Source organism: Mytilus edulis, chromosome 2 (genome assembly GCF_963676685.1).
Source record: "Mytilus edulis chromosome 2, xbMytEdul2.2, whole genome shotgun sequence".
NCBI lineage: Eukaryota > Metazoa > Mollusca > Bivalvia > Mytilida > Mytilidae > Mytilus > Mytilus edulis.
Genome location: NC_092345.1, coordinates 19,257,483 through 19,278,981, shown reverse-complemented (window position 1 = coordinate 19,278,981; position 21,499 = coordinate 19,257,483). Strand labels below are relative to the sequence as shown.

The 21,499-nt window shown below is 31.6% G+C and overlaps 1 protein-coding gene across 1 annotated transcript; it reads left to right on the top strand.

The window, feature by feature from the left end:
- The first annotated feature begins 1,013 nt into the window (after nt 1-1,013).
- Nucleotides 1,014-16,321, top strand: LOC139511653 (nuclear receptor subfamily 2 group E member 1-like). Its single transcript, XM_071298618.1, has 7 exons — nt 1,014-1,196; nt 6,998-7,240; nt 11,722-11,830; nt 13,526-13,905; nt 14,349-14,723; nt 15,300-15,470; nt 15,948-16,321. Exons 1-7 carry the CDS (start codon nt 1,148-1,150, stop codon nt 16,187-16,189), a joined length of 1,569 nt encoding a protein of 522 aa, XP_071154719.1. The 5' UTR covers nt 1,014-1,147; the 3' UTR covers nt 16,190-16,321.
- The last annotated feature ends 5,178 nt before the right edge of the window (nt 16,322-21,499 follow it).

Below are 21,499 nucleotides of genomic sequence, written 5' to 3'. Positions count from 1 at the left end.
GTGAAAAAGTGTATTTAACAAAATGCATTTGACTAACAGGTCGAACAACGGATGTCCTATTCTGATGAAATAAATACTGGGTGTATTAGATATAATACCCCTTTCGTTTACAGACTAAATCGTAACATTACCTTTTTTAGATGAGTTAGTAATTAAAACAACAAAAAGTATACGTCCAGTTCACTTTTGTTAATATTTTTCTAGTTAACCAATAAAATGTTTTTTTTTTTTGTTTGTTTTTTTTTAATTCGCATGCCTTTTATTATTTTTATTGAGAAACTTTTTTTAAACGTATTTATAAGCATATATTTATTAGAAAAAAATCTTCATTGGACCTTCTGAATAATATTTTAAATGAAAATATTAAAGAAATATTATTTAGATGTTATCGTAAAAAGTTTTTTTTTGTAGGATAATCGTATTTTAAAATCATTTCCCAAACTTTCACGAAACTCAACGTTTGGTTAAAATGAATAAAGTAGATCATCAAATTTTAACAATTATTAATTATGTTATGAATTCTAATTGACTAAATTAGGCACGCGAGTCGGTAGTGAAAAGTGATTGATTAAAAAAAAAAGACACATAAAAAACACAACGCGGCATGCATCTTTTATGTACTAATGTACGTCCATGCTAGGCAACAAATACTCCAAAAAATATGTGTTATAACAGAAAGTTGACCAATTAAGCTGATCCGCAATGAGGGATAATCCTTTTTATAAAAACGAATACAACACATAGAAGTCGAAGGATTAAGCCGTCATCTATTATTTGCTCAAATATTAAATACATTAAGTAGTTTATTTGTCAATAATCATGTAATATAGTAAAATTATTGCATAAAAATATTTAAAAATGAATAAACGCTAATTATCTGTCAATACCTCTAAGAGCTCAGATTAAAAAAAATATCCAGTGGACACATCCCTCTTCATAGTTTTCCCAAAGATTAACCAATCACCGTTCGCTCTCGAGTCATCTTCTGCTCAAGCAGCACGTGACAAGTCACAACCGATTGTCTCCACACACACGCACACCTGAACTCCAAAGATAATAGTGTGACACCAACTCATCTAATGACACTGATTCCTCAACTGCTCCATGGTGCCTGGAAGAGAGGATAAATTTTATTTGTTGCCACATTATGAGCGCCACTTTGCCACCTCCACCGGAACTTCATAGCTATAATTCAAGTGAGTAAAATTATTATTTCGTATATATATTTTCGGGTATTGTTTATATATACCTATAAATGAAATACATAGTGTACTTCAACATTTTACGTATAGTACTGTAAATTCAGAAATTATTGCGAGGTTTTTATTATTGCGAAAATTGCGACACAGTTGTAAACGCAATAATTTAAACTCGCATTTTGAAATATTTTATATAACCTAAACAGGATTGTTATCAAAATCGTAAAAATTAAAATCGCATTTAAGTCTAAAATGACAAAATCGCAATAATAAATGCACGCAATAATTTCTGAATTTACAGTATACCATGACAATTTTTTTTGTTTTATAATTCATAAGTAAAAAAAAAGTGTATTTTGTAATACTATTTCATCATGTTGTTGCGGGAAAATATACATCTTTGTTGTATTTGTTGGAATCTTTGAAAAGCAAAATTTGTTACTTTTAGGAACGGCCGTTTTCGTAAAATATATTCCGTAAGCATGGCTTATTTGCGACGGTACCATAATAATATATCCCTTTTGTATTGACTTTTACAATTAATAAGCTACATTTTTTGGCAACTTCAGATGCAGAAAATTCGCAAAAGATGCTTAGTATTAGACTGATTCCTTGATTGTACTGTACATACTAACTCATAGACCTTTTTATGATACACCAGCAGAAGTCTTGAAGCTCTAAGTAATTTTAAACATATTATCATAACTTGTGGACCTCCTTGTTTTTATTTTTACAGTCTAAACTCATAGACCTCTTGTATTATATAGCATCAAAACTTGTGGACTTCTTTATTTTACATTATCTGCACAAACTTTTAAACTCATGGACCGCTAAGCGCTTTGTTGTGCAGTATCATAACTTATGGGTCTTTTTCTCAAATTATAGTATCATGACTTATGGACTTCTTTATATTTTGTTTTAAACTGTAAAATAGCAGTTTGCTGCCTCGACTTACAAAATTGTTTTCTGAATTTAATTCCTTGGTTCCTCAGTTTCAAGATAAAATGTAAGGCAAAGTCTAGAAAAATGTAATTATTTTCGCCCGTGAAATAACGAGAATCTGTTTTACACGCACCGTATTATCAATTGATTGTTTAGTTTACATGTAAACAAAAGAAGGGAAATTGGACAAGACCGTAAATCAACCAAGCATGTAATTGCGGTCAACGGTCGAATGAAACGGACAACTCTATTGTGGTGTCAATTCCGGATAATCCATTGAGACAAACTCAGTTAACTGCACGGGGGGAATCCCGCCCGAGAAATTTTCCGTATTCTATGTTTATATTCATAAAAATATTTGATGGTTGGCTATACTTTTGGGATTAGATCAAGTCAGAAGATTGTTTTAACGTTCATAACTTTCAATTATAATTTAAAATACTTTCTCGACGGGTGATTTTGAGGCGTTTTTTTGCCATTCGTTGTTCGTTTGTGTTAAGCCAAAAAATCTTAACTATCAAATTATGAAAAGTGTCGAAAAAGGAAAAGATTTTTCCGTCTGGATGACTATCGACCTGAAAATGAAATATTTGCCACTGGATGAAATGCAAGTCGATGTGTAGAGGCGTTTCTTGTATATTTCATGTAATACAACAGATACAAAATGTACCCAATTTGGTAAATCTAAAACTCTGACCAGTAGGATTTTGATAATTGAAAAGTTCATAAAGATATTGCATACAGTTAAATTTTGTTAGAACGAATTTCTTGGGAAGAGGGTTTTTACTTCGCTATAAACATAATTGTTATAATAACGAAATTCTGTATCGATATAGCGAATTCGTTGTAAGGGGAACATTGGGAACTAGAGGCCAATAAATCAATAAATATATTGCTACATACTAGAAGTCTAACAAATTATATATTACAACATCGGACAAATATGACGACTTCGTATTGTATTTGCTCTCTTGAAAATATTTTTTTTCAATCCACGAGTGTCCGAAAATAAGTTTTTTTTCAAAGTACTTGGCTGACTGTCTCTAACCCGAGTAGTCCATGACTTTTTGTTGGTATTTCCTCCGTTTGTTCATCTCATATTCCGAATCGTCGGTGTTGGGACCCAAGATAGTAAATCTAAAACACTGGTAGGATTTTGATAAGTGGTAAAATTTGTCATCACTTATCATATCGCGCTTTCTAATATTTTTTTAGTAAACTTATAAGACGAATGCAACGACTTTCACATCCCTGCTTTTATTGATATATTCCGTTGTCTCTGCATGAATTCCACACTTTCCATTTGGTTCAATATACTTATGTTGAGGTAATTTTGGAAGTCTCCGAATCTATAACGCAAGTAACTTTTTTTAGCACCAAAAATGTATACAACAAGGATAAATAGATCGTAAATTGTTAAAATGTATTTGTTCTTCGTATTTTTTTTTTTGGCTATGATTTAGGCCGTTAGTTTTCACAATTGAATAGTTTTTATATTTTTTCAAAGCCGACTTTACGGTACAGGGGTTTCCCATTGGTGAAGACCGTATGGTTGCCTAGTATTTCTTACATATATATACTCCATTTTAACTATGGTGGGCAATCATACCACATCTCCTTAATTTTACATTTATTTATATTTTGATATTCCGCAGTTATAACGATGACCTGCTAATGCATATATATATATTATAGTCTCTTAGAATTAATAGATTTATTTAAAAGATCCATGTCTTTCCCACTTCAGGATTTTGTTGATTCATGGGTAAACCTTTTGAGATTTTATTAAAAAAAAAGAAGAAGAAACTTGCAGCCTTTCCCCGTGCACTGCTATATTAACCATTTGATGTTCAACAGATAAATGATTATTGCATGAATTGCTAGCAATGCTTTTCCGTAAACAAGCAAATACATAAAGATATTGGTTTAACAAAAAAGTTAAAAATAGACTTATTTAAGGGCACCTTCAACGGTGCGTTAGACCTTAGTGACTCAGCACGAGTATGTGTTTTCTTGTAAAGATTGATTTGGACTTTTTATATATAATAAATGCTAGAACATCATAGACAAACAAGTGACAAATTTTTGTTAACAACTTTAATCTTAATCAATTATCACTGAAATCCATCTGTCATTGTTTTAGATTTAACAAATTTGGGTACTTTTTACCTATTATTATATATGAATTATCTGATAAAACGTCTTTACACAGGCATACATGAATCTTGCATGTCTATTTAATTCTATGTCTGTGTTTTTACACAAAAATCTTGGGTGCATTTGCCTTCAAATCTCCATTTCTACGAATTGCAATGCACTATAATATTTAACATATGCTTCGAACAACATTTCATTTTGGTGTTTGTTAAATAGCACGTCACTTTTATTCTAATGTTTTTATTGTTTTTAAAGTTGTTTTCCGTTCGTTTGATATGATTCATCTTTTGGTTTTTCATTTGAGAAGGGATTTTCTGTTATGAAATTTTCTTGGAGTTCGGTATTTTTGTTATTTAATTTTGATATAGCACTTGGAAAATATAGTAATACACAGCCTACAGAAGAGGGCAATAACTCTTTAGGAGGACAGTTGTCGCCTTGGCAATTATTATTTAAACTAATTTGGTATTGTCCGAAATCAGAGTGCATTCGCCAATATATCGAATTTAGTGTGAATTAATTGGATGTTTTTGGTTGAATTTACAAACCACATTCACAGGCACTTGTCTCAGAAAAAAATCCTATAGACCTGTGTTATATTAAGGTATATAGGGGGAACAAATCTGAGACAATGCAAGTGCCTGTGACACTTTCATGAAAAGTGTGCGTTCAGTCCATCACCCTATGAGGCAAATTTCAAGAAAAAGTCAACATGGCGCATCTAATCGTTTCACACCTTTGGTATGATCCTCGATCATAGGTAATCTTTTTTTTTTATACCTGACAATATTTGGTAATGGAGTCAGACTATATAAATCGGATTACATTACATTTTAAAGTGTATATAATGTACAGGCAGCAGTAGTAGTATAGCTGTTCCAAGAACAAGTTATAGCATGAAAAATATTATGCAAAAAGTTGTTGTAGACTTTTGAGCATTCATATTTTCAGTATAAAAAAAAAACCCGGTATAAATACTTATCTGATTTTTTCCTCGTTTCGCAGGATTTTCGCAAATTTGGATTGTCTCGATCAAACCTTTAAAAGTCCGAAATATGGCCCAAAGTTATATTTTTGTCAGACTGTTTATTGTGTCTCTACAATAAGTCTTTTTGATACATACTAATAGATTCTCATGGGTTGTGTATTAGTTGGAACGCTTTGAAAGAAACTATAGAAAGTTGGCGTTTTTATGCGTATTATACATGTATCCATGGTTTTGAACATTTATTGACAACCTGTTATTGACACTTATCGACCTACATCCTGTCAATACTTATATTCTGACATTGTACAAGATTATTCTTTATTACGTCTTCACATTAAACCCGTTAGAGGTGCACTAATTGATGTTTAAGACCATATCTATTTGGGCTGTGGACTTTAGGCTGATATTTCTGAGATAGAAAGCTACGTGAATAAGAACGAGTTTCATTTCATATTAGTAAAAATCAATGTTGAGTTGGTATTAAGCTTCGGATATGAAATATTACAGCTACATACCAAAAGTCATACATTCTTTTTGGTTAATCAGATTATATTAACAAGAGATTAAGGAGTCGAATTGACATTTTGTTGTAATATTGGGTATTTCTATGTAACGATCATTCTCTCCGTCTATGAAATTATTAATAATTATTTGTCGAAACTTGAATTTAGATAATCCGACTAAGGGTTTGCAACTTTTTATGTTAGTCGTAAACTATTGTTTAGATATTATGTTTTTTGTTTGATTTACATTTTTAAATTATTTTGAATGATATCGTTTCTTAGGTTAAAAATGTCATAGAAAATAAAATGGCTTTTCACATTTGGATAAATTATTTTAGATATCTTCCATAAAAAATGTTCGATTATTCAAACCCAAAGCTCACATTTTCATTATGGTGAAGGTCTTTATTTTTTGTATTTCTTTAAACTTAAAGAGCATTTTTTCTTTATCTTTTTCAAATAACGCCATTTGTTTTAAAATTCAGAGAATGATTAAATCAAAGTTTTCTGTAATTAGAGGATTTCTTTAATCTAGACATCATTCATTTCTGTAATCACCTATACTATATTACCTAAGTTTTTATAATCAGTATTATTTTGCCGAGTTCTTTTATTTACCACATTTATTCGTTTTACTTCTTCGCCAGTTTATTTTCCAGATTCTCTTGAGTATTCACTATTCTTTAAACTGATTCTTTCCACTAAGCACGCGAAATTAAGGAGAAAACATATTTGTTATATCCACGTCATAATAATGTACCGAATGAATTTTAGGCCTGAAAACTGTTTTAGGTTTATGAGCACATATGTTTAACCGACCCACCTTTTAGATCTTGTATGAAGCAGAATTTATATTTTACTACACATAAATATGTGCTCGCCTTAAAAATGGTCGAATAACCATACACCATTTTATGTTCAACATAACTATATAGAATGAAAGCCATTCTAACAGAACCCCAAAAACAAATTTAAAATAATCGTAACTTTTGAAAATTGCTTTACTTACCAATGTATGGAATATCAAAGAAATAGTTGTAAAAAAGTTATTGGAGGTGATGTTATGCAACTTAATACATAAAATTGAGAATGGAAATGGGGAAGTTTATTTTTGTACTGATACTTGAACAAAAAATCCATTAGGTACGTGTTTGAAAATTTTAAATTTAGAAATATAGTTTGATAAATTAAAATTTTTCTTTTTCTAGATAATGGACATTTGAGCAGGAAACCCGAATCTCTGTGTCGCGTGTGCGGCGACAAGGCTTCCGGGAAACATTATGGCGTCTTGAGTTGTGATGGCTGTCGTGGTTTCTTCAAGAGAAGCATTCGGCGAAACCTAGATTATGTTTGTAAAGAGAATGGTCAATGCATTGTAGATGTTGCCAGGAGAAACCAGTGTCAGGCTTGTCGTTTCAAAAAATGTCTGGAAGTCAAGATGAATAAGGATGGTAAGCATAATAAATTGTTGTGATAGCATCTGGCTGAAATTCATTTAAGTCCACATTCATTTCAAAATTGTTTGAAACGAAATTCTTTTAGAGATCATTTTTAAAAGACCACAATTGTAAGTATTCAAATAACTAGTCGCAGGAGTAAGATTTGAAATTTATACCATTCCGAGAGCAATTTGCCTTTTGGTATAAAAAAAACCCAATCCTTTATGTAATGCGTTACCAATACATTTGCGGGTTAAATTCCATATACGTTTACACGCATACATTAAACCCGGGTAAACACACATATACAGTCCATTTATTTATACAAGTATTATTTTGAAATGAAATAATAACTATACTTATCAGTCACCAATGACTGAAATGATTTTGTTTTTTTTAAGTAATGTTAAAACAAACACAATTTTAGAATTGGTATAAAACCAATCTGGCTAACTAACAGGACCACCTTTATCTTTGCTAAACGTCCATTGGCTAATGTATAATGCATATTCAGGATTACGACAAAATGACAAAACATCTACTAGTAAGTTTCTGCAAAAAATGAGAAATGACTGTAATTTCAAATGACAATGGAAATAATGTATGATGTAGAATCAGAAATCTTCCACAAGTTGTTGCAAGGGTTCTTTAACGTGCACAGAGCTTAGTACACTCCTTACACGCGGGCAGTGACTGATATATGTTTCAGAGTTTAGTGTGACGTCCTTTAAATTCACTAATTTGGAACACAATTTTATTTGGGGCCTGCGGGATTTTCTCGATGCGTTGAAGACCAATTGGTTGCCTGTTGCTGTTGTCTGCTCTTTGGTCGGGTTGTTGTTTCTTTGAAATATTCCACATTTCCATTCTCAATTTTATTTATATAGTAAGTTGTTTTGTCTTTTTAAAATTGGTGTTGAACACGGAGTTTTTTTTTAGCCTCAGTTTGATAGTTAAATTACAAAATATCTTGAAAATTTTCAGCTTATCGTCAAGATATTTTGTAATTTAACTATAAAAATGAGGCTACAAAAACTCCGTGTTCAACACTATTTGGCTATATGTTAAAGATCTGTTGAACTTTTAATGTCTTTTCTGATTTTTTGTTGTTAGATAACTGTTCTCTCGAGACTCCTCCAGGATCGCGAAATATGAATTTAGGCTAAAATTACCTAATTTATCTTCATTCAGCAGGGTTGCAGTGGCACCTCAAGTTAAAACATCATATAAATAGTTCTATAAAGTCAGCTGTAATACGTCAATTAATATTGAAGATTCTTTCTACATTTTCTGATGAGTGGTGTTTCAAATCTTACCAATAACAGTAGACATACTATCATATTTTTTATTAAGTAAACATGTTGTGATCTGGTACTAGATCGTGTTACAAAAACGTTCAATAAACCATGCACCTTCCCAATCCTGCTCTATTACAATGCAAACAGGTTGTGAGAAAATTACAGGTGAACAGATTTCCAAACTAGTCATTTAAGTAATTAGTTAAATAGTTCTTTAGATATTTAATGCAGTCGTGATCAAATGAAGAGTTTACTTTGCTCTTACAATCGGAAACTCAAATGAACATTCAGTTCTCGTCGAAGAAACTGATCTGAAATCGAAGCATTGAGCTTTTTGTGACATTACTGTACAAATCTATTTATAATGACCCGTACCAAAACTTTGCTTCTCTGATGAAAATTTAAAACTACTAATAAGGAAGTGTTTAACGATCTTAACCGGCTTTAAAGACCTCCGCTCGCACGGTCTGAAGTGAAAGTAAGTCACTTTTTCGTGCACGGACAATGGTTGTAAAAGAAAATAGTCTCTCCTACCTTGATATTGAAATAATGCTGGCATGCAAGTTAATGAAAAGTATAAAAGATATGAGAGATGTGTCAAAAAATAAGTTAAAGAGAATAATGGTGGCAAAATAGAAAGAATAACTGCTAAAGATAAAGAATTGGGTAAAGATAAAATGAAAGCAGAAAAGAACATTATTGTTCAGAATTCTGAATACAGTTATCAAGTAATTACAGAATAGCCATTATTTTAAAAGATAAAGAATAATGAGAGAAAAAAATTAAAGAATATATAAATGATGACCCCCCTTATCGTACAACATGATCTATATCAAATAAAAGCATATAATATATTAGATTCATGCCCTTAATAAAGACTACGAGAAAATGGAATCTCATCCCTCTTGAATGTATGTAAGTTGTCAAATTAAAAAAAAACATATGTCATCCTTAAAGTCATATGAAACGAGTGAGTGGTGAAAAATAATGTTTATCCAATTCTTGAACCAATGCATGTATATATCATAAACTTAGTCCTCTTGCACGATTTTTTTTTCATTTTTTACGCAAATATATCGTATAATTGTCAATTTTTTTTCTATCTGTCTGTTATGATTTAACAAACTATGGCTGCTCATTAAGTGCCGCGTGTTAAAGTTGAAGTTTACCGACGGTCACCTTATAGTAAACAAATAACAAAAAGCATGGGTATTGAGCACGTGTTTAACATGTACAATCAGATAATTGTTTATTTTAATGACAGATCCATGCTTATTGTGATCACCTGATTTTTACGAGGAGGGTTACGCTCAGATCACTATGCATACGGAAAACATGTCGGCGAATTGCTTCCTGGAAGCAAGCAATTAAAAATAAGTAAACTTCTTCTAAATGTGGACAAATTAAAGAATTTTCCTCCGAAAAAGGTATATGTACATAAGTTGTATAGTGAAAACTATCCATTTAGTTATAAAAAACATATGCAATTTTTTTTTTAATTTGAGGTTTCTTATGACTTTAAAATGAAAAAATAAAATAAATCGGCAACCATACTTAAATGGAACCGGGATATCAATACATAAATAGTACTTATTATTAATAGCTTTGCATATTTGGTAAACAAAGTAATGATAAACATTTATTCATAAAAATATATCCAGGACAATTAAACAATCCAATACAATGAATCTTTTCATCAAATACTATTACAAAATGATCCTTGGTTTTACTGAACGGTTATAGTTTACATGTGGTTTTCTCCCTCTCTATGATATTTTGTTGGTGAACATGGCAATATATACTTCATTTGGTTTGAAATTGGTCTTCTCGTTTACTATATGTCACTATGTAAGACTTATATAATTAACTGTGATCTACTATTCATATTCTGTGTTTATCTTGGTTTTTTTTATACATAGAATTTAGAGTATATATACCTAAATTCGGACGAGCAGGACGAGAGAGAGTTTAAAAATATGTACACAGGTTGAACGCAATTCCGGCGTTATATCTATACAATTGACCTATAATGGTTTAATTTTACAAATTGTGACTTAGATGAGAGAGTTGTCTCATTGGCACTCATACCACATCTTCTTACATCAATATACTTTAATTTACTCCTCTCCAAAGTGATAAATGTGATTGGTTTGTATTTATTGATTTTCGTGTTTAATTGGAATTCCTGATCTAGAATCTTGTTGATATTGATAATACTTTTTTAATTTTATAACCGGTACTTCTAAACTAATCCTCTTGATGATTTTAAATAACGATCATTTGTCGGACACAAGATTACCCCTTCATCATGTATAGCGGATTAACAATATATACATAGTTTGTCAACGATATTTTCAAGTATCCTCTTTTGACAGAAAAAGCTTGCTAATTGGTGATCTGTCATGCTCTAAGCAAACACTTGTACCGACAAAGCTGAAACCACGCGTCTGTCATTGTGTTAGTCGCGTGCCGGTTAAATCTCAAAACAAGTTAAAAAGTTTCTCTATTTTAATGTACTTGAAAGTAATACAAATCTACTTCAAAATTGATAAAATAAAATAAAATTTGAAATTTTTAATTTGTTTTCTCCAACCTAAGATATTTTTTAGTTATCACTTGGAGGGATTAAGGTAAACGTTTTCATTATATAGAGAATAACTGGCAGAGTGTGCAGAATACAGGGCCAAAAAATAAAGAATAGAGAAAAAACGAAAAAAATCCAGAATAACAGGGTGCTAACATACATTGTATAAATAATATATTATATATATAGATGATAATAGTTAACATTTATAAAGAAAAAAGGCATTAAGAATAGAAATACAAAAAAAAAAACACAAACAAAGGACCCCACATCTAGATCCTTGAACATATCCTCAATGATAATTCTAATAAAATGCTTCTTTTTCACATTTTGTTCTGGACCTTTTTATAGCTTACTTTACGACACGAGGTTCGCTTATGGATGAAAAAGCTGTGCAATGAACTGAAGTTGTTCACTATCATCCTTATCATTTGGTCTTTGGTGAATTTTTCTTATCATTTAGTTTTTGGTGAATAGTTGTCACATTGACAATCACACACCATCTCCTTTTTTAACATCAGTGCTGTAACCTTACTCTGAGGTTAAATTGCAATAGTAGTGTAAATATTTCTAACAACCTTGTTTGAACTATCTTTTTTATTTCGTTTTAGCTGTTCAGCATGAACGATCTCCAAGATGTTTCCAGTATAAAAGGGAAAATGTAGAGGATCACAGCCATAAAACTGGGTATCCATATGATTTCGATGAATTCTTTGAAAGGTGTGTAACTGTTGAAATAAATTTTCCAAAAATGTTGAAAGCCTTTAATACATTATTACGATGCAATCCCAATTCTATTTGTACCGATTTGTAAAAAGTAAAAATCACAAAAATACTCAACTTAGAGGAAAATCTATCGGAAAGTCCATAATCACATGGCAAAATCAAATAACAAAACACATAAAAAACGAATGGACAAGAACGGTCATATTCCTGACTTGGTACAGGCATTTCAAATGTATAAAATGGTGGATTAAACCTGGTTTTATAGCGCTAAATCACTTTGATGAAAGTCTCATCAAATTCCGTTATATTTACAATGATGCATGAACTAAACAGACATAATAAATAAAATAGTCAAATTATGGGTACCGCAGTCATTTTATATTTTAGAGTTATCTCCCGTATAATGTTGTTTTATAAAGTATATATACAATTCTTCATTATCGGAAGAAAACATAATATACAAACAAACCAAAAAAATCATTATCACAACATGTATACATGTACACATATGGTTTTACATTGATTAATAATTTTTGAGGCCCTTTATAGCTTGCTGTCCGGTGTGAGCCAGGCTCCCTGTTGAAGACCATACTTAAACCTATAATTGTTTACTTTTATAAATTGTGACTTAATTGGAGAGTTGTCTCATTGGCACTCATACCACATCTTCTTATATCTGTGTAGACATATAATTGAATTGCCCATCCAGAATTAATGCATTTGCCAAGACCACTACTAATTCCTTAAGAAGTATAGCCGATCAAGTGGTATATAGCATCTATTGGATAGTATTTTGTGTTTATTTTTTCTTAGTTTCATAATTATTTTTCGTTCTATAATTTACTATTTGACTCCCTGCTTTTCTTGCATCAGATTTGCCCATCACCTTGTAAATTGTTAACTAACGTTAATTCTACAAAAGTTGGCTGATTGCATGATAAATATGTTTATTAATAATGTTCTCATCTTTTTAAAGACTATCTATGAAAATATAAATGCTACATTTACAAACTTTTCAATATTCGATTAAAACTTATCTCTATTGATAAATTCTACTGCATTGTGTAGGAACCTTCAAAATTGTGTAGGAACCTTCAAAATAGTGCCCAAATTCAAATATTTCATCTCATTCAATACTTTATTTTCATCATTGTAATTATAGCTTATTACTTACTGGGTTTCAATTTGATTGCTTTATAACCGTCATTTGAAAAGGCCTTTTGTCAGACCTATTACTTATAATTTACATATATCAAATGCTTACACAAAGAAATAAAACCTGCAAACTGTTACATAATTTTACTAATCGAAATTTGGTAAAATATTGTATCCGTTCTAAACTAGAGCATCAAGTAATAACTGAAAACTTATGACACACATTTGTTTGAAAGTGGCAGCTGCGTCTGTCTACAATCAGTTTTGTAAATGAAGCCAAAAGTTATTTCTAATTTGTATCCCCTATAGATTCTACTATTGATTCGTAACGTTATAACATGTAGATTTTTTAAATCTTTTTCTTATCATGAGCTTGACTTATGAATAAACGAAGATGGAGAGGGGGTATTTCGATAAATAGCAATATATGTTTGCATGACTGGTGCGATTCCCTACATTTTAGTTGCCAATTTGGTTTATTGTCATTTGTTAGATTATTAATTTTTATATAAAATTTAATGTTTATATTTTCAGCCGTCAATATCATCATTATCCACCATTTAATGCTAATTTGAGGGTACCAGAGTTTCCAACCTACAGACCGAGCCCTGTTTATCCTCCCGCATTCGCCCTTCAGTATCAGCATGATCAACGTCGACACCATGCTCTGCAGTCACACTTTTCCTCTTGCAACGTAAACATCGATGTTCGTACAAAATACAGCCACTTTAACAGTGATGGCAGCAGCAATGCCTCCACCAACAGTTCTCCGACGCAGCCACCGATGGTTCACACTAGCAGATGTTCAACACCATCAGATAACGCAAATGATAAAATTGACAGGACTGACACTAAAAGTGAAAGAATGACGCCATCTCCGGAACCGGCTTCTACTACTTCCTCATCAGAAAATGGTAAGTATACACACCATATTAGGTTATGAGTTGAAGGTCATTACTTGGTTTTAGCAGGTTGTGTCCATGAAGAAAATCAGCTGATCCTCACTATCGTTTTATTGCAAAATACAAAAACTGTGTCGATCTTTTGTTTCCACTTTTCGAGAATTCTGGTGCTATAAAGCTAAATAATTTGTTGTGTGTAAAATACATTTTTGAAATACTTTCACTAGAACTATTTTGTTGACAAAGACCTTTATCAGATTATCAACAATGAAAAGGAACAAGTACTCTGGAATAAATTAAGGCATTTTGAACATGCCATAATTTCAAAGTTATCTTGACCTATTTTGATTTATCTTAATTAATATGTACCTCATTGTTTTTTTCGTCTAAAAAAATATAAGTTTTTAACTTTATTATTTTAGAATAATGTAAAGTTAATTTTTCAATACTTTCAGGTTCCCCAGCATCTGACAAAAGTGACAGTCCGAACGTCACATCATCAACAAGTCCAAAAAGTTCATCTGATGAGTCGCCAAAACTGGCCCCAAGGGTACTTCCGTTCTCCCCACCGTCATCAGCCTATCAGCAGTCCATTCACCAGCCATTCCCAAAATATACACAAGTTGCAATGACGTCTGACAATGCTCTCTTGGCCAACGACAACATTTACGAAACAGCGGCTAGACTACTTTTCATGTGTGTGAAATGGGCCAGAAGTATCCCATCATTCCTACAACTTCCATTTAGGGATCAAGCTATTCTTCTGGAGGAATCTTGGTGCGAATTATTTATTTTAAGTGCAGCACAATGGTCTCTGCCTATTGACATTGGTAAGTAAAATTGTATTTTCTTCTGTCGATAAAAGTACAATTAAAAATAAAGAGTCGTAAATTCTAACTACCAGACAAAACTTGTATTTTTAATAGTAAAATATCGTTATCGGAATACAGTTTGCTTTCGGTATGGCGAGTTTTCCTGTATTATAGAGTTTGAGCTATTTATTGCTATAACTTTGTCAGTCCGTCTGTTTGACTGGTTGGCCAACAAACAATTTTTTCACACTTTTCTCAGAAACTATAAAACATATTTACTTCTTATTTTTGACCAGCAACTTACTTTTATGATCTATCAGATACCTACTTCCCTGTTTGCCGATATTTTGAAGTAAGAGTATTGAAATGCCCTGCACGACATCGCATACGTTCTTGTTGTCCCCTGTTTACCGCGCTGAGGGTGATAAAGAATGGTAATGGTCTCTATTCGTCCATAAAAAAAACCTAGAGACAGTTAGATATAAAGCTTTCATACTTGGTAGGATTGTTTGATGACATATTCTCTTGACCGTGCTATGTATGTCGTCAGTTTGATTTGACAATTGTGGTATATATATGCAAATAATTTTGTAGGGACACTTATGACAAACAATGGATATTCATTGGACGCAAATACTGGAGACAGGAGTTTCCTTATAGCAGCACAGTTGAGATTAGTCCAGGATATTATATCGAGACTGAACGCAAATCGTGTGGATACGACAGAATACGCATGCTTAAAAGCATTGGTTTTGTTCAAACCTGGTATGTAAACAAATTCTCTGGAAATTGAATTTCACTTCTACATTTTGACTGTTTTGCGTGTAATTCTTAAACACATTTGTGTGTCTCACTAATGTCTGCGGTGCTATTTATTGAAATATATTTATAATTGAATTGACTGCATCGAGGACCCGTATGCTAATGTTTCTGTCCCTCCTCAGTCATTGGCTTTTGACTTTGAAACTTTCACATAGTTTAAATTTTAAAGTTTCGATTAGTTTAATTGGAACCAATTGTTTTAAGTATGCAATTATATAAGCATTGGCACACCTCATTTTCATGGATATAAGTTGTTCCTGTCGCCTGTCTTTTGACTTTGAAGATCTTTGCGAAAACATTTGAGTATAGTTTAAATGTAAATGTTTGTGATTATATCAACTTAATGCGAACATTTTCTGATAATTTAATGAATTTATAATTAATACCGAAAAGATGATAGATAATATTTATTCTTTTCAGAAGCCCGTGGTATACGGGATTATTTTCAAATAGAACTACTGCAAGACCAAGCGCAGTTGATGTTGAATGACTACATTTTGACGAACCAATCCCCTAACAAGTTTAGATTTGGAAAGCTGTTGTTACTGCTTCCGGTGCTACGAACTCTGAGTCCACGTGCCGTGGAAGACGTATTTTTCCGTCGAACAATCGGAAGTATTCCGATTGAAAGACTGTTATGTGACATGTTTAAGTCAAGTTAGACATGAACTTTACTTTGTTTGTTGATTTTGAACGTTCATGTTGTGTTTAGTGCGTGTGTTGTCATTATTTATTTTTGTCAGACCATGAAATATGTCTGCGTTAAAAACGATCATTAAAGTTGCTAAAAAGAATTCTTTGTATTTCATCATTTATACAGCCTTATTTATTTACTTTATACTAGTACCTTAACATTCCTGTATATACTGCTCAGTAAGATCCGTAAATCAACTCGATTTGACATCAAAATACCATCGCTGTCTTTACGAGAGAATCTTGCACATATGCGCTAAAAGAGCATAAGAAGTGTCCACCCTTATCTTGAACTAATAAGTATAGTAATTTTATAGTCTAATAGTCCTAGCCCTTATATGATCTTTTTCAGAACTTTCTATCACTTGCATCATAAACTTCTCAGAAATAACTGCTTTATTCTAAAATGTTATCATTTATACCCTGTTGTGATATCATTCATACATTTTATATAAACTTGAATCTCTTTTTATCCAGGAATAGAATAATATAGCTGTATTTTGGTTCCTCAGTACTCTTCAATTTTGTACCCGTTTTTTTTTTTTTTTATATTTAACGTTTTGTTTTAAACCGTCTCATGTGAAATCATGGTATCTATAATGTGTTTATTTAAGCATTGTAGATTTTGCATTCGTATTTATTCTATAAAATTGAGAATGGAAATGGGGAATGTGTCAAAGAGACAACAACCCGACCAAATAAAAAACAACAGCAGAAGGTCACCCGGAGGCGTCCTTCAGCTGGCCCCTAAACAAATATATACTAGTCCAGTGATAATGAACGCCATACTAATTTCCAAATTGTACACAAGAAACTAAAATTAAAATAATACAAGACTAACAAAGACCAGAGGCTCCTGACTTGGGACAGGCGCAAAAATGCGGCGGGGTTAAACATGTTTGTGAGATCTCAACCCCCCCCCCTATACCTCTAACCAATGTAGAAAAGTAAACGCATAACAATACGCACATTAAAATTCAGTTCAGTTCAATTCTGCCTATTTGTTATATTCTTGAAGTTTATAATATATCTATACCATGGATTTCGGTTCAAGAGAATAAAGTATATCCGATGACCTCTGCTGCTTAACTTCCGATCAAATGTCTGATATTACTTATATATGAATTCCAACCTGCATGTACTTGGATCGCGCTGTCAGTTTATTTACATTCATTCTTCTAAATTTACAGCCTTCTCAGGTTAAAAAGATATATATTTTTTTACAGCGATTTAAAGAGAAACCAGTAAGAAGAAAAAAGTAAAACTAAATGCCGAAGACTCATAGGCAAATTCGAAAAGTGGAAGTCTATAAATAAAGGCAGCAATAGTATACCGCTGTTCAAAAGTAATAAATCGATTAAAAGGAAACAAATGCGGGTTACACAAAAACTTACCAACCATTATTCTTATCAAAGATTTTATTATGAAAAAAATCTAGGGATGGCCATATCCAAAATTATACATCAATTCAAAAAATAGATAAGAAATACATTTGAACGGTTTTTGTTTTTTTTTAAATTAAAAGTGCTATGCACATTGTGATCCTTAAGCTTGCATGAGTACCAGAAGCAATTTTACAGAAGTTGTTATAACAAACCATCATCTTATAATCTATAGTTTTGATAGACATTACAAATATAACCACAAAATATTTAATTTTGACGAAACATGATAGGAATTTATGAACTACAAAAAAAAAAAATACAAAGAAGAAAAGTATACATTCATGTAGTAGGAAATTATATAGTAGGACAAGACTGAAGTGAAATAAAATGGAAAGCCAAAGATACCTAATAGAATACACTATATGTTCTGAATCTTTGTGTTTCCTAATACAGAATTTAATAAAAAAAAAAAACCAAAAAAAAAACAACGCATTTTCATCAAATACAAGGTCTCCCATCACCAGCCAACAGAACCTCATTTCAAAAAAGCTTTAATAATGGTATCTATTTATAAGTTTAAAGACACAACACATTCTTCTAATCTTAAAAACGATATATTGCAAAACGAGTTAACATAAGTCTTTTATCGTGTCCTAGAAATGAATTTTGTAAAAAGTCGGAATTTTGTAAAAAGTCGCTGTCAGCTGAGACCTAAATCAAAATAGTTTTACTGTATTTGCAGCCGATTGCATTGAGTGTGCAAGTAAAGGTAATATATTTGGTAAGCCTTCTTGCTAGCTGAACCGTGACGTCATTATTAGGTACGGTATACTACCCTCCTCTTCACAATCAATGCGATCGGCTGTAAAAACTAACTAATAATAAGTAGACTGATTAAGTAGACCCACGTCATCAAAGTTGAACGAACCGACAAAAACAATTTATTGATGCCAATAATAAAATCTGGTTAAAAGAAGATTACAATCGCGTCACAACTTTTCTCTTTTTATGTTTTTTAATAAATAATAATAATAAAGCATTATTATCCACGCTACATACGACTTGTATTTACACTGATCACATAAGGTTTAATGTAAAAACAAGACAAGTTTCCATGTGTTTTACTCTAACTTTTATGCAATGTTTCTTATGTCGTAACTGCAATCCCTTTCCCTTTTCACGGATGTGACCTACCGAATTAGACCATTTACCGGATTTGTAATAACATAAGCAACACGACGGGTGTCACACGAAAGCAGGATCTTCCTACCATCCAGGAGCACATGAGATAACCTCAAGTTTTTGGTGAGGTTCGTGTTGCTTAGTCTTTAGTTTTCTTTGTTGTGTTTTGTGTTTTGTATTTGTCAGTTTGCTTTTTTGCTTTTTTAGTCATAGCGTTGTCAGTTTATTTTCGATCTATGAGTTTGACTGTCATTTTGGAACCTTTCACGCCTCCTTTACATTTATCAATTATGTCAAATATACAGTCTGCCAGAAGTAAAGCAAAATTTAAATGCAAAGAACATGCAAAAGTGACAAAACTGAAGTTTATGGTATGTTTATGGGTTATGTTATCAAAATTTCTACTTGAATGTTTTCTTTTTTTCGAGGAATAAATGAAAAAAGTTTCGATGCACAGATGATTTTGAATATATTCCTAATTTCGTAACTACAATATCATCTCCTTTGTCGTGACGGTGGCTTACTGGGTTTGAACTAACACGTGCAACACAACGGGTGCCACATGTGAAGCAGGATCATCGCCTCTCTTTTTCTCAAATATTCCTTCAAACCAGAGACATTTAAGGAATTTGGACTACCTATTTTGTATATTTATGAGATTATGATATATTGTTTAGACGCCCGAACAATATTGACGAAAACGTTCCCTTTCAAAAAGGAGGCGAAAGATACCTAAGGATCATTCAAAATCAAACTAATTCGAAATAAAACTGACAACGCCATTGTTAAAAAAAGAAAGACAAACAATAGTACATAAATAACAACATAGAAAACAAAGATTGAGCAACACAAACCTAACAAAAATCAGAGAAGACCTCATTTGCTCTAAAAAGGTGTGAAGATCCTGCTCGACATGTGGCACCCTTCTTGTTTATCATGTTGGAACAAATCCGATAATAAGTAAATTTCAGTAAATCTATTTCTAAATTAGACTGTGTTTTCTTGTTTGAATAGTTTTACATTTTGTCATGTCGGGACTGCATATAGATTCTGTTCTCTGGTGGACCGTTGTCTCATTTGCATATTTGCAAGCATACCTAATATCCTGATTTTTATATTAATCTTACCAAAGTTATAAAGAAGATTCAAACAGCTTGAACATGATGTCAGACGCAATTGGTTCGAATGTATGAATCCGTTTTATAATCCTGATATCACACGAATAGATGGTTTCTTAATTATTATACTTACTTCTTTTTTAAGGAACAACTTTATAGCCATTATACCACTAACAAGTTGCTTTTCATAAATAAATTCATAGATTGGACATTGCTAGCTTGTTCACTAAGATTCTTTAATCTACTTTGTTAAATGCGCCGAACTAGCGGATTCATTATTTTTTAATTATTTTTCTAGCAACCATCTTCTCGATTTGATTGGATAAGTGTGTTATTGGTACCCGGAATTGATTGAATGACTATGAACCCGTTTGGGACATTTATTGGTTTTGCCGTCTTTCCAATATTCATCTTTTAATAGAATAACATTAAACTTTCTTTTTTTAAATACTTAGCATTTCTACCCCAGCGATAATATACACTAGCTATATATGGCAAAACAATTCTGAATGTTGGATCTGCAATGCCTTTGAACTTTAGTTTATTTGGCCTTAATAAATTCTTTGGTTTGCGCGTCAATGATGAGTATTTTGCAGACAAAACTCATGTCTGGCGTAAAAACAATACAATGTACTATCTATGATGAGTTTATTTGTAAAGAAGTAAAAAAGACATTTCCCAGTAAAGAATTTGTTATAACAAGTTTGCCTTCCCGTTGATTGTATTTCTCTTCTTTTTTTTTTTTTTTTTTTTTTTTTATCGTAGTACTACTTAGATCACATCTTTTCTCTTTTAACGTTTTTTTATTATAGCAATATTATCCATGCTACATAAAACATGTTTTATTACTGATGTCATAAGGTATAGATAGACACATAGTATACCGCCATCTTGGATTGTACAATCACAGTACAAAATCGGTCTAGTTATTTGCCCTAATCTGCTATTTTTGAGACAGATTTGCAACTTAATGGTTAGACTGTTTGTTTATATAAGGAAACTTGGTGATTTATTGTATTAACCAAAATATTTGAACAAATGTCATTTTCTTTTGTTTTTAGAATCATTTTTTCAAATGAGCCATTTAAGGGGAGATAACTCTTTTAGTAAAAACATTATACTGGACTAATAGGGAAAATTTTTATTTTTACTTGTAGGAAGAAAACAAGTTCGGTGACCCCCATTTTTCTTTTTATTTTCTTAAAACATGTAATAAAACCTCTCTTCTCACAATTTATTTCAAAATTCTATCTCATAGAATTTTTTTTATGAACACAAATTTGTTTTTTTCATGTACAATCTAACCAAATTTAGACAATTTTCAACTACTCATAGCTTGAAAAATAGCACGGTGACCCATACTTTTTATTATATTTTTGAAAAAAGCATAGTAGAATCTTCATTTTGGCAGATTATAAGAAAATTCAGTCTCAAAAAGTATATGCTTATGATCTACCTTAGCATACACTGTTACATTTTTTCAATTATGTCAAATACTTTAACTACTAGTTTAACATTTATAAAATAAAAAACGCCACCGTCAAATTATATCTGATATGTATTTTATTGTATATAGATTACTCAAATTTTACTT

Excerpts from the sequence above, each read along its gene's own strand:
- LOC139511653 (XM_071298618.1), top strand. The coding sequence starts at position 1,148 with ATGAGCGCCACTTTGCCACCTCCACCGGAACTTCATAGCTATAATTCA. Across the intron at positions 1,197-6,997 it reads ACTTCATAGCTATAATTCAA|ATAATGGACATTTGAGCAGG; the intron begins GTGAGTAAAATT and ends TTCTTTTTCTAG. Across the intron at positions 14,724-15,299 it reads GTCTCTGCCTATTGACATTG|GGACACTTATGACAAACAAT; the intron begins GTAAGTAAAATT and ends ATAATTTTGTAG.